At 32.6% G+C, this 13,970-nt stretch overlaps 1 protein-coding gene across 6 annotated transcripts in view; it reads left to right on the top strand.

The window, feature by feature from the left end:
- The window catches only part of CWC22 (CWC22 spliceosome associated protein homolog), a 58,680-nt gene that overhangs the window by 27,802 nt on the left and 16,908 nt on the right, over positions 1–13,970 (top strand). For all 6 annotated transcript variants that reach the window (XM_072752092.1, XM_025993934.2, XM_025993933.2 and 3 more), the window contains 8 exons: positions 2,424–2,552; positions 3,485–3,653; positions 4,032–4,085; positions 5,933–6,068; positions 6,166–6,372; positions 6,468–6,530; positions 11,138–11,242; positions 12,533–12,614. In XM_072752092.1, the coding sequence (XP_072608193.1) occupies positions 2,424–2,552; positions 3,485–3,653; positions 4,032–4,085; positions 5,933–6,068; positions 6,166–6,372; positions 6,468–6,530; positions 11,138–11,242; positions 12,533–12,614 (945 nt within the window). The remainder of the gene's footprint in view (positions 1–2,423; positions 2,553–3,484; positions 3,654–4,031; positions 4,086–5,932; positions 6,069–6,165; positions 6,373–6,467; positions 6,531–11,137; positions 11,243–12,532; positions 12,615–13,970) is intronic.

The raw sequence follows: 13,970 nt of genomic DNA, 5'->3' as shown, positions 1-13,970 counted from the left end.
GGGTAATAAAAGGATTGGGATAGAAGGTAAGCTACACTTTAAGAAAAATATTTCCAAGTGAGAAAGAGTATTCCCACATTTTTCATAGATATTTTAATGGCAACTTGAAAGTAGTTGAGACTCTTATATAAATGAAATCTAAATTTACTTCGTGAATTAGCTTGAAGTAGAAATGTTTCTTCATATTTATATGAAGTATGAATATTTGAAATAAAATTTTTAAAATTTATGAGCTAGAAAGGGACATTAGATAACATTAAATTTAAAACTAATTAGTAAGTTTCTCCGTATGTGTCCTATTCCAGTGCATGATAGTGATGCCTGCAGTGTTATGTTTAGAAGGGATTTGAGATGGCTTCTTGGTTAGTAGGAGCTTCATGAGCTCTTAGGAGAAGGCAGGAGGGGCAGCATTAATGAAAGAGTCATTGTCTCCAAACCAGGCCAAAACAATCCTAATTGAAAAGACCAGAAACATTGTTAGTAAGTCAAGTCTTACTACCTTATAAATAAAATGGGTGGAGAAAAGTCCCCGGTATTTTACACAGATTCCTCGGAGATAAGTTTAAATCTGCTCATGTTTGTAAAAGGGACAAGGATAAGTAGAAGTCTCTTAAGAAAAGTCTATAGACTGCTTTTAGTAGATACTAGGTCAGGGAAATTGTAGACTTCTTAATTAGGAAGTACAATTGTACTTGATTATATATATATTTTTAACCGAAGTTTAATAGGAGAGATTGTGATTATGTATCAGCAATTTTATTATTTAGGGTAGTTGTTAAGCCATTGATCTTTATTTCTCAAATAGAAGCATACCAAAAGGTTAGGGTTTTGGACTGCTGGAAGTGTTGCACCCACCTCAGATGTAGGAGTACATGATCTATAGGGAATTTAAAAACAGTATAATTTTAACTGCAAGTCAGTCTGCTTTTTGCCCTTAGTGTCTGCTGAGAACAATGTCAGTGATAAAATATTCTTCCCCACTAGGGCAGACTGCTCTCACCACCTCTCCCTTGGAATACTGCTCCAGAACAAGGATTCTTAACCTACAGACCTTCAGAAGGTCAATAAGTAGAATTTAGGCAATCCATGAATGTAAATGGAAAGAAAAAAATTGCTGCCTTATTTTTACTTATCTCTAAAATTTAGCATTTCTCTCAGGAATGTAGGCACCAGATCGTGGTATTAAGACTATTCACTGCAAATATCTCAAATATTCTTTATGGCCATGCTACTTGGAAATTAAGTTATTAGGCCTGCCACCACTTGTCATTTAATGTGTTAAGAAACACATAGTATATTATATCAAACTTTTTTCTCCTCATGCTTTGAAAACTATTTGAATAAGATTGGTATCCTTTGTAATCTTACATATTTATATATAGGTTATTCTAAAAAGTCCTTCAGCTTCACTAGACTGCTAGAGAAGTATAAGGAAGAAAGAAAAGATTTTCTGCAACTGAAATCATACTCCACAGAGAAATAAATATAAAAACCATAAAAAAACAAAACAAAACATACGAACTGTAGATCCTTAAAAGACCTTAGGTGTTACTAAGTTCAACCTAAACAAACCCATCTAGGCTAAATTATTTACCTAAGATCTAAGTTAAAAAAACAACCCATACAGATGTGGGACTACTGCCTAAAAGGAGAGGTTCTTTAAAATGCAGCAGTCTTGGGGATCCCTGGGTGGCTCAGGGGTTTAGCACCTGCCTTCGGTCCAGAGCGTGATCCTGGAGTCCCGGGATCAAGTCCCATATCGGGCTCCCTCCATGGAGCCTGCTTCTCCCTCTGCCTGTGTCTCTGCCTCTCTGTCTGTGTCTCTCATGAGTAAATAAATAAAATCTTTAAAAAAAAAAAAAGTACAAGAGACTTTCGGTCCCATGATTTCCATGTGACTTTCCCTTTTCCTATAATTCTTACCATTTCTTTACAGTTTAAAATATTTAATTTTGTGTTCTTTATCATACTTTTGTGAGAAAAGATATAAGAAAAAATCTTTTTATGGTTTGTATTTGGATATTTCATATTACAAAATTTTTTTAAATGGTCATTTTAAAATATTTAAAGACAATTTTAACTAAATGGGGTGTTATAATGTAAAATAAGTATGTATTGAATCTAATAAATGAATGTTATAATTTGCAATATACATAGACATAAGAATAAAACATTCTTACATATCCTTATATAATTTTATTATGTTACTAAAGAGAAGTGATCTGTAGATGAGTGTATGTACAGAACATTAAATACAGGTTTAGGTATTAATGCAGTCATTTATTTTGCTGCACTTTGAGGTCATTTTGTGAAGATAATGTTAAAAACAAAGGAAATCTAAGTATTTTTTATGTTCTTATTATACTCTGGTTATTGTAATTGTTGACTAAGTTTTCATCTTTATTAAAATCAATTCTTTTTAGCTTAGCGTACCAGAGGATGAGCTGGGAGGCCCTAAAGAAGTCAATCAATGGTCTTATCAATAAAGTCAACATTTCTAACATAGGTATTATTATTCAAGAACTTCTTCAGGAAAATATAGTTAGAGGAAGGTAAGCATCAGCTGATTTATAGTATTTATGTAACAATTTTTCAAATGAGCATAATAGCTACGTGACTAATAATCATTGATTTGTTCTACTTCAGTAGTAATTGAGCATGATTATTTAAAATGCAGTTCTTGTAAAAAATGTAAGCTACTAACAAATAACTTGTACTTCACTGTTAGAAATTGTACAGTTTTTGCTCTTCGAAAGGTTTGATGTCACATACTCATTTTTGTGCAGACATTTGTTTACTGAATACTTCCAATAATTTAAACTCAAAGAATAATGAAATATATATATATAAATTTCTAATTAAAGCAAAGAGAATATAAAAGAAATGAGAAAGCTCAGTAATAAATTTTAGAAAAGCGAAAGGGAATGACAGTCATGTTCTGTATAGTTTTAAGTGGTTGTGATTTTAAAAGTATCCAGAAATAGAAATATTTTATATTCTGTTTTATATTAGAATCGGAGGGATGTTTTCCTCTGTCATTTCACATGACTGATTTATCATCCCCAACACATTAGTGAGGGGGCATATAAAGTAAGATGTAATGTGGGGATATAGAAAGTTGACCAAGAGGCAGCTACTGTCCTCAAAGGTAGGTAGGTAGAGCTCTCCCATTTTAGTCAGAAAGCAGCAGAAGCTATATGGGTTGCCTGAGGTCTCACAATTTATAAGCTCAGTTATCTTTTCTCATTTTCTACTCTGTTGATTCATTTGTCAAAGCTAAACAATAACTATTAAGACGCTGTTTTCCTGCCTTTTGGTAGTCCAATAAGTATGTGTCATTACATTGCTAGAAATAACTCTTCAGTTAGCTCACTTTGCACCTCTCCTCCTGTCAAATGCCTATAGAACCATGCTCATTTCAAAATAAGTTAGAAGTGGACCCTCGTTGACTCCTTTTTTTTTTTTTTTTTTTTAAAAAAAACAGAGGCCTGCTATCCAGATCTGTTTTGCAAGCACAGAGTGCTTCTCCAATCTTCACTCATGTTTATGCGGCATTAGTGGCAATTATAAACTCAAAATTTCCACAGATCGGAGAATTAATTCTCAAGAGGTTAATTCTTAATTTCCGAAAAGGCTATCGAAGAAATGATAAGGTAAATCTGATGGGCTTGTAAATCAACTGCCACATAGGGACAGACTAATAATCTAGTATCAATAATGATAAACAGTGTTGATTTCTACATAGGAATTCTTTTTAAAAACTGCAGAACATTTTTTTGTTCCATTAAATATATTAGCTACTAATGATGAGCTAAAAAATGATGGCTGTAACTGTACAATTATAATTATTTAGCCAGAAATGCCACTATTTCGCTTGTAATAGTTTTTATCTTGTAACTTTCTCGTAAGAAAAAAATTATCCTTGTGTGCTACATATTTTAAATAGCGTGTAAGTAAGCTATAGATTTAGTGATTAAATGAAAATTCGTTTTAGTTTATAGATTAACCTTGTCTCTACCTTCACTTTTCAGCAACTTTGTCTTACTGCTTCAAAATTTGTGGCACATCTTATTAACCAAAATGTGGTAAGTAATTCTCAAAATTTGATGCCACTTCATTGACAATCTAGTTTTGTTTTGCCTTATAGTCTTTGAGAAAAGTATCTTGGATGATATTTTTGTTTTAAAGTGATAATAAATGTGTTTAATCTTAAATATAAAAAGGAATGCAGAACAAGTATTTTATTAAATTAATCTGACAGTTAATACTGTACATGGTTATTCAACTACAAAATCCTTCAAAGATTATAACTTAATCATATTTATGAGACAATGAAGTTGATATTTCTTCCATTTTTTTCTTTTATATCTGTTGTTCATAAGAATGTAATACTATCTGATATTATATAAAAAATCTTTTCTCTGCACAACATAGTATATAAAATCATATTCTTAGAATCAGTTTATAAAATGCAAATTAAGTAATATTAATCTGTTTTAATTACAAGTAATTTTGTCTTTTTATTGTTCAGGTTTTGTATTTTGTATTCATTCATTGCTCCAGTCATCTATCCATTCATATATTTGAGTTTTGATTTAGCTTCTGTTTAAACTTCAAAATGATAAAATTGCTCTTATTCATACTCAGAGGTTTCCTTCAGATTTATATTATGTTTAATTATATGTGTTATATTTTGAAGTCACATTTAATCTTATTTATCTACCATCAATAGTTTAATTCTTTCCTATATGAAATTCTTTACCATATGAAATTCTTTCCCATGTTCATTCTTAAAAACCTATTAGATTTTAACCTCGTAAGTTAAATTATTGCAGTGATACTTGCTTCTTCCATTAAGACCATGGAAACTTAATTTCACTTATCTATGTGAAAGCACAGAAAGTGTTAGTTTTTGAATATATATTCACTTATATTGAAGATATTTTTTGCATTGCCACAAATCTGTTAAAATGTTAACTATTTTAAATCTTCCACTGTGGTACAAGGCAGTGTTTTCTTATCACTGATGTTAGATTGTTCCCCCCCCACCATCCCCCCCAAATAAAAGCATATGTATTTTTGATGTTATGCTCAATCAATGGAAAGGATATTTTCATAAGTTAAGACATAGACTATTTCCTTCCCCATCTCAAAGAAGTGTCCAAACTTAGAAAGGCATATATATGACATCTTGAAAATGCTTCCTAGTACATTTCTTTTTCACAGCAAAGCTTCTCAGTAGAATTTTATTCCAACCCTACCTGGCATGGTTTTGAAGTATTAATTTTTTAATGGGGGCCAGTGTCAATAACTTGATATAGTAAATTAAAAAAAAATAGAGGGAAATATTTCAAAACTGTCTTTGTGTACCAGAAATAGTTAATATATATTCTGATAAAATTATCCATGTAATTTAAGAACTTATTTACTGTATAACAAAATTGCTGATGGAATGAACTAGGAAATAGACAAAAAGTTGTGGTTGTGAAGAACCACTTTTTTTTTACTACACGTTACATTTTAGTTTTTATACACATTATAAAAAGTATAGTATTACTATTCTATAGTGATTGTAAAAAATTAATAATTTTTTAACTTCTGTTTTGAAGCTACTTATGGCATTTCCTGTAGACATATTATTTCCTATATATAATGTGTAAGAATTATTTCTTTTGGAGATAGTTGTAGTAAGTGTAATAAATTTAGACTTTTGAATCAATCATTTAGAAAGTTTTAACAGATATAATGAAAGTGAAAGAAAAATTGTATCCCATATTTGGAGTATTTCTGTATGCATTCTAAAATTTGGTCATCATATGTACAGTATTATTGCTACAAAAACCGATTTGCTAATTTTTTAAATTACTATTGATAGTAGGTTAATATATGTGAAAGCATTTTCTCTATTCCATATGTCTTCATTCTGTTTAAGGCACATGAAGTTTTATGCCTAGAGATGCTCACTTTGCTCCTGGAAAGACCAACAGATGATAGTGTTGAAGTAGCTATTGGTTTCCTCAAGGAATGTGGCCTCAAATTAACACAAGTGTCACCAAGAGGAATCAATGGTAAGTATATGCCTTTGGTTTGACATTGAGCTTTATTTGAGTATTACAATATTTTTTTCTTATTTTATTGGTTTTTTTTCTTTCACTTTCACTTTAGCTATATTTGAGCGCCTCCGAAACATTCTTCATGAGTCTGAAATTGACAAAAGAGTTCAGTATATGATTGAAGTGATGTTTGCTGTACGGAAGGATGGATTCAAGGACCACCCTGTTATCCTAGAGGGACTGGACTTAGTGGAAGAAGATGATCAATTCACCCATATGCTCCCTCTGGAGGATGACTATAATCCAGAAGATGTTCTTAGTGAGTTGGATGATGGGGGGCGGAGGGAGTTGGGAAGTAGGACACCAACAAATGTAAATATAGAAAATAAATAATTTTTAACTTATTTTTTCAAGATGTTTTCAAGATGGATCCTAATTTTATGGAGAATGAAGAGAAGTACAAAGCTATTAAGAAAGGTATGTAGAATTTTATAATCTATTTTGGATAAGTAGAAGCAATTTGTGTAGTTCTATTAATACTAATAGAAAGGTTTAGATTATTGACCTAATGAAATCTCTGCTCTTAGGAAGCTAATCTCCTCACTATTTTCCCATGCATCATTTTTTCTGTCTAGTGCTGTTTGTGGTCTACTTCATTCTAAATTACTTACCTTATTATCCTTGTCCTCTTTCCCTCTATTCAAATCATACAGACCTTACTTAAATCTCTTTCCTCTTAAGAAATGTCCGTATAGGGGTTCCTGAGTGGCTGGCTCAGTTGATTGAGCATCCAACTCTTGGTTTCAGTTCTGGTCATGATCTCAAGGTCCTGAGATCAAGGTCTGCTGTGGGCTGTATGCTTAGTGAGGCATCAGCTTGAGATTCTCTTCCTCTCCTTCCCCTCTGTCTGTGCATGCTTGCTCTCTCTCTCAAATAAATCTTAAAAAATAAAGTCCCTATATTACTAGTGGCCTTTATTTTAACTTCACTACCACGTAAGAATTGGCGCTTAAATTGACACCCAGTTTAATATTCAATTAGATATTATGCTTTATGATTTCTTGAGAGTAAGTTGATATCCTGATAAAATCAATCACAATACCAGATAGGCTATTAGTGCTCGAAAAATTAATAAATTAATTATTATTATCATTTGTATGTCATCAGTATATTATGAGCACTAACTTTGGATACTTTGGTTTGTATTTTGTCTGTGCCATTACTAGCTAAGTGACCTGGAACAAATTACTTGTTTGACGTCAATGTTACTTGTTTGTTTAAGGATAAGTAAAAAATATTGTGCTTATATTATCACAGGGCAAGTATTTAGGTAATGCACTTTTTTTGGACATTTGTATCATTTTTCTTCTAAAGCTAATTTTCAGGGCTATCTGTATAATTATAATTTTATGGGTTCATTTCCCTTGAGTTGTGATTTTATATGAGAAGTATTTACTGTTCTAAATGCTCTCAGAAGAGAGAGCAGGAGCCCTAGAGCTCTGTCAATCTCCTGCATTCTCTGCTGTAGTCAGGCTTGGAAGTAGAATGAAATAGGAAATAAGATGTAAGCAGCTTTCCATTTCTATGAATTATTATAAAAATCCCAGTTTCAATAAATAGATTACTCTCCTCAGGTGCCATTTTCCTAGGGGCATTTCATTGCAATAGCCGGATTCTTTTTGCTATTACAATTCAGTTTCTTAACATGAAGAATTCCTTAGACCCATTTTGCCTTCTTATGAACTTTCTTTACAGTATCACTCCAAGATGCTAAATGTTTTTATGAAATTTTTATCATACCTCATATGAAATTTTTTTTTTTTTAACTTAGGAACTCCTCATCCATTTCCTTAGGATATCGGTGGTTGAACAATGCTAGGAAAGTAGTACTTTCTTTATTGTAGCACTTCTTAAGCTCTTTGAACTTAAGTTCCCTTTATACTCTAGAAAAGTATTTAGGACTTCAAAGAGCTTTTTTGTTTTGTGGGTTACATCTGTTGACATTTACTTTATTAGAAATTAAAACTGATAATATTAAAAATACTATATCATTTCAGAATTACAGAAACTTAGTGTTCATATTATGTTATATACTTTTATGAAAATAACTACTTTGTGAAAAACAAATTTAAGAAAAATGGCATGTTTTATATTTTATACAATTTAATGTCTGACTTAATAGGAAATCGATTTTCATATTGTGATTTCAGTCTATTGCAATAGGTTGTTTTGATTGAAGTATATGAAGAAAATAGGTAATATGAGGTTGGAAAAGAGATAAGTATTTTAATAGCCTTTTCAGATAATGTGTATGTTTTTCCTTAGTACTATGCCAGTATTTAAAGGCTAATCGTTTCTTAAAGATTAAGCGGAATGTGAAATCTGAAACAATATTCATGAATCTTCATATTCTAATACATTAAATTCCATTGGCCTCTCACTTTGAATGGATCTTTTACCCATCCATGATTTTCCAACATGTTCAATTGGTCATTTAGAAAATACCCATTCACCCAGTTATGCATGTCTTCTAGGTGTTAACATGTTAACATTATCAAAATTAAATGAACACCTTAACACAATATCAAGAAATCACATTTATTAGTATCACCTTAGAGAAGTCTAAGTATTGGGTATCTGTCAAGCTTGGAGGAATGGATACCACTTCTCTAATTTTCTCCTGAGAGCTCTAATTTTATCATGGTAGTAAATACTGTTAATTATTTTCCTTGAAGTGACATTCTCACTTTGTTTGTATTTGGGAAAATGTCTGCCAAATACCTAACAACTATAGTGTGTCAGTCATTCTCTCAAGTAAAAAGAAAAACATCACTGATTCACCTTGCAAGTCAAAGAGTTTCACAAGTGCTTTTCTTTGAGATAACCATCAGGTGACAGTGTGCATCTGTCTTTAACAGAAGGGCTGTGTACGAATTCATCTTTTGCTACTCAGATGATTATATATGCTTACATTTCGGGGTGAGATTCAGTGAAGTTAGCAGTTCTCTACTTCTTCCTCAAGGGCATTATCAAGTCAAACTGGCTCTTCTCCCACCTCTGAGAGTATGGCAGTAAAGAGCACAGTGATGGCTGGTGCACTTTGGTGCCTTGATTCGTGCTCTGGTTGTAGCAGCTTCAACCCTCATTGCTTTTGGACCTTTGTAGATGGCAGCACAAAGAAAGGCAAATAATGTCTGGGTATTGTTATGAAAATAGTTGTGACCTCACAAATCACCTGGCAGGTGTCACTGATCCCCCAGGGGGGATCAGACTATATACCTTGAAACCACTGCTTCATTCAGTTAATGAAATCCAGTTGTCATTGCCTAAGTAATTTCAGTAAGTAGATTCTCAAGTGGAGAGGTAAGGAGAGGATGATGTAAACGACTAGACAATTCATTTGACCTTCATTCTTTCATGAAATGTTCTTCTAGAACTGGCATAAAAAAAAATGGCCACAGCAGGAAGTGGGCACAGCTTTAGTAATTAGCACCTTAGAGTGACCCAGGTGCACTTGAGTTTTAGGTCTTACAGCATTTGGGAAAACAGCAGGAGTGCCTGTCTTCCTACTATTGAATACTAAATAGTTTCCTCTCTTAAAAGTCTGTCTAAGCCACATTATGTAATAGGAAACTAGACACTTTAGGTTATTTCTTGAAGTCACATTTGTCAGAAATATTCTTGGGATTTGTGTGTCAGCTAAGGGCTGAATGACAACTCTTCATTTTAATAAAATGATTTATTTTTCATAATGTGAAGTTTACTGAGAACATTAAATATTATATGTAGAGCCTGTATAATGCTTACTTAAATATAAGAACTTGGAGTTTCCCTAAAATTAAGTTCACTCTAAAAGTTTATCATAAAAACTCTGATTGTAAAGGAAATGCAAAATACAGTGTTAGCCAGCTTTATAAAATCTTTTATCATATAACAGCACACACCATTGGGCAAAATATAACATTAGTTTTTCTCATTGTTTTTTGTTGTTGGTTTTTGTTTTTTTTTTTTTTTTTTTAAGATTTTATTTACTCATGAGAGACAGAGAGAGAGAGGCAGAGACACAGGCAAAGGGAGAAGCAGGCTCCATGCAAGGAGCTGATGTGGGACTTGATCCTGGCACTTCAGGATCATGCCCTGAGCCTAAGGCAGATGCTCAACCACTGAACCACCCAGGCATCCCAGTTTGTCTCATTTGTCAACTATTAATATGATGACTGGCCTTTATGTTGTCTCTTATTTACATCATTGTTTTCATCTAGTTTTAGATGTGAGTTGTATTTTAAGTGATTTTCCAGTGAAGTGTTCATCTTACCAATTTTTTAAAGGCTTTTAAACTTATGTTTCTGATTACATATGGAATGTCTTGAGATTCATTGTAATGTTCTATTTAATAGGTATATTTTAGAATAAAAATCTCATTTATTCAAAGTAAACACTAAATTATGCAGTTAATTTTTTCTCTCTTCTTTGTCTTTCAGAAAACATTCGTAGCCTAAATTCTTGCTTTCTATATCTAGCCTTAGCCTTGTATAATAGACTGTCTCCTTTCTGATGCTGAACTAAAATTTTTTTACTCCAGTTTCCATTTATAATTTGTTTTTCTGGTGCTCTTGCTCTTTTGGAAAACCTTCATCTACTTTTTGTTCTTCTCATCCCTTATTTTATGACCATTTTCTACCTGGCAGAAGAATGAGGATGCCTGGGTGGCTCAGTGGTTGAGCATTTGCCTTCAGCTCAGGTCGTGATCCCAGGATCCTGGGATCGAGTCCCACAAAGGCTCCCCATAGGGAGCCTGCTTCTCTCTCTACATATGTCTCTGCCTTTCTCTGTGTGTCTGTGTCTCTGCCCCTCTCTCTGTCTTTCATGAACAAATAAATAAAATCTTTAACAAAAGAAAAAAAGAAGAAGGATACATATGGCTCTCTGACCACCTAGGCAATAACATGAGGCCCCTGTGCTCACTTTCTTGGGTAATAAACTGTAGCCACTGTGGATTTTGGTGAACTGAGAATTATCTTCTCAGAGTGAGATTCATGTTTATCACTTTCTCCTTAATATTTTACTATACTGTGTTCTTGTAGAAATTCTTGATGAGGGAGATAGTGACTCAAACACAGACCAAGATGCTGGAAGCAGTGAAGAAGAGGAAGAAGAAGAGGACGAAGAAGGAGAAGAAGATGAAGAAGGTAAAAGTATGGTTCGTTCAAATACTACTTGTAAAATACTCTGAAGTTTAATTCTTAATGTAATCCTCTAAAATAGTGGTTCTGGATCAGTGGAGGTCTGGCGGCTGCTGCTGGCTTCTGATGGGTCAAGGCTAGGGATGCTGTTAAACATCCTACAAGTTACAAGACTGTCCCCCCGCCCCCGCCACAACACGGTATTACCTAGCTGGAAATAATCAGTATTGCTAAGTTGAAAAACCCTGCTCTAAAAATATTAAACAAGGAAATCATTTTTTAATATCAGCATAATTTTGACATTTAATGCCTTTGAGTATAAACTATGAATAACATGCATTCATGTCGAGTAATTTCTGCAACCCTGATATGAATGTGACAGATGAGAGTGGCAAGGTATTTGCTATTCATTTTGGCAGAATAGAGAGGGGGAGGCCAAAATCTGTGTTTGTACAAAGCAGACATGATGTTCTTCTCCTTCAGCTTTGATTGCTTTATTTCATAGAAAAATGAGCTCAGAACTTTATTTTGGTTAAGTCTTAGTTAAGACATTAGAACATACATAAACCTGGTCATTATTTACTTATATTACATATTTGAAAATATTAAAAGTATGTCTTTCCTTTCTAGGACATGATGTATTTTAGTTTTGTCTTAAAGTGTAATTATTATTCTACAACATATTTAATAAAAACAAATTTAATTTTTTTCCAGTGTCTTTCTTACTTAAAACATTTCCTATGTACTACATACATTAAACTTTAGAATTTCTTTGTTTTCTGTGAAAATACTGTTCAAATAAAAACTATCAAATATTTATAGGGGAAGAAAATTCATTAGATAAGAGAAAATTTTGACAAACACACATATTTATATTGAACCCATCTAGTCTGTCATGTCCAGTGTTCTCTGAAACTGAATTTCTATCCATAATTTACAATTCTTCCAAATTATCAAAATACTGTTTATAGCTCTAAAAATAATATTTCACCAAACAACAGCATGAGTGCTGCCTCTTATAATGTCTAAATGAGCAGGAGAGACAGAAACAAAAATAATATTTCTGGCTTGATTTCTGACTTCTTTGAACTGACAAAAGTTATTAAAATACTCTAAGATGCAGAAGACTAGAAATGGATACTTTGAACTCTGCAAATGCTTTACACTGTAGAAAAGAGTATTGTTAAATTCATAGATTCTAAATATTTATGAAAAATTATCATCTAGAGATATATTTTCAGTCCTTCATGTTTATTTTTGTAGTTTCATAACTTTGTTATGTTTAATTTCTTTCAGGACAAAAAGTGACTATTCATGACAAAACAGAAATTAATCTAGTTTCATTTCGGCGTACAATTTATCTTGCTATTCAGTCAAGGTAAGAAGATACTGCAGCTCAATTGATCCTTTTTTTTTTTTTTTAAGATTTTATTTATTTATTTATTCAAGAGAGACAGAGAGAGAGAGAGAGAGAGAGAGAGAGAAAGGCAGAGACACAGACAGAGGGAGAAGCAGGCTCCATGCAGAGAGCCCGACATGGGACTCGATTCCAGGTCTCCAGGACCACACCCTGGGCTGAAGGCGGCACTAAACCTCTGAGCCAGCCGGGCTGCCCCAATCCTTAATTTTGATAGGGGATGGACAAGAATGGGATTTTTAGAATCTGATGACAGAAAACTAGATATTCTCAAACTACCTGCCCAACCTCATAGATCCCTGCTGTTTCTTCTTTGCGTCATAAGAAAATTATCTTTACTTATTTGGAAGGTCTTACTGTGTTACATAATTAAATGGATTTTTTTTTAACTGTGTCATTCCTTATAGTTGAGTATCACTAATAAGAACCTGAAGATAATTCTGTATTATAGAGCTGGCACAGTATATAATTATAGTCAAGACATATTATTTTTTTATTTGGTTTCTAATTCTGATTCTAAGCAGAGAAGCACAAAGATAACTTTTGGATGCTGATTTTTTTGTGTGCACATGGAAATGAATATAAATGGAAATAGGAATTAGGAAGGTTTTGAGGATCCTTTGAAGTAATGTTAAGTAAGAACTACTGTGATGTCATGTGAATATCCTATTCCCTTTGAAGGCTGTGATTTTGGAAGAGAAATAAATGAAATATTAAATGCTTAGTACATCTGTTTTTTATGCGAATCAACCTATTGATTTAATGGGCACAGTGTTTACATTTTGCACTGGAGGAGGAATATTTTCTCAGTTTTGTTTTCTTACTAGGTTTTGTATATTTCCATTTAGTATGATGTAATAGCAAAAATGATTCATACGTAGGAGTCATCCTGTTTTTATTCTGTCTGAAAACTTTTCGGCTTAGATTCTTCTTCAGAAAGATGTTAAAAAGCAAAACATTAGCTAGAAATATTTTTGGTTTATCCTTACCTATTTCTTTGCCTTTCACATGAAAGAAAAATCTATTAACTATTTTTTTCTTACAAACTTAAAGTGGAAAATGAGAATTTTTTTGTTATAGGTAAAAGTTTTTAGAGTTTGACCTTTCATTTATCCTTTTCTAGAAATTCAACAGTAATCTGTTGTAAACAGCAGATTTACTGTTTTAATATTGCTGTTAACTTTGAAGAGTTACAGGAGAGTTCTTTGAGTAATTATTTAAAGGAAACTGTTTTTTAGTTTACCAAACCTTAATAATCCTTGAATCACACAAAAGATTTGAAAAATAAAAGCATTAGACAGGTGACAATCACAATTA

This window comes from Vulpes vulpes, chromosome 3 (genome assembly GCF_048418805.1).
Source record: "Vulpes vulpes isolate BD-2025 chromosome 3, VulVul3, whole genome shotgun sequence".
Classification (NCBI taxonomy): domain Eukaryota; kingdom Metazoa; phylum Chordata; class Mammalia; order Carnivora; family Canidae; genus Vulpes; species Vulpes vulpes.
Note: the sequence above shows the minus strand (reverse complement) of the source record. Positions and strands in the feature narration are given on the sequence as shown.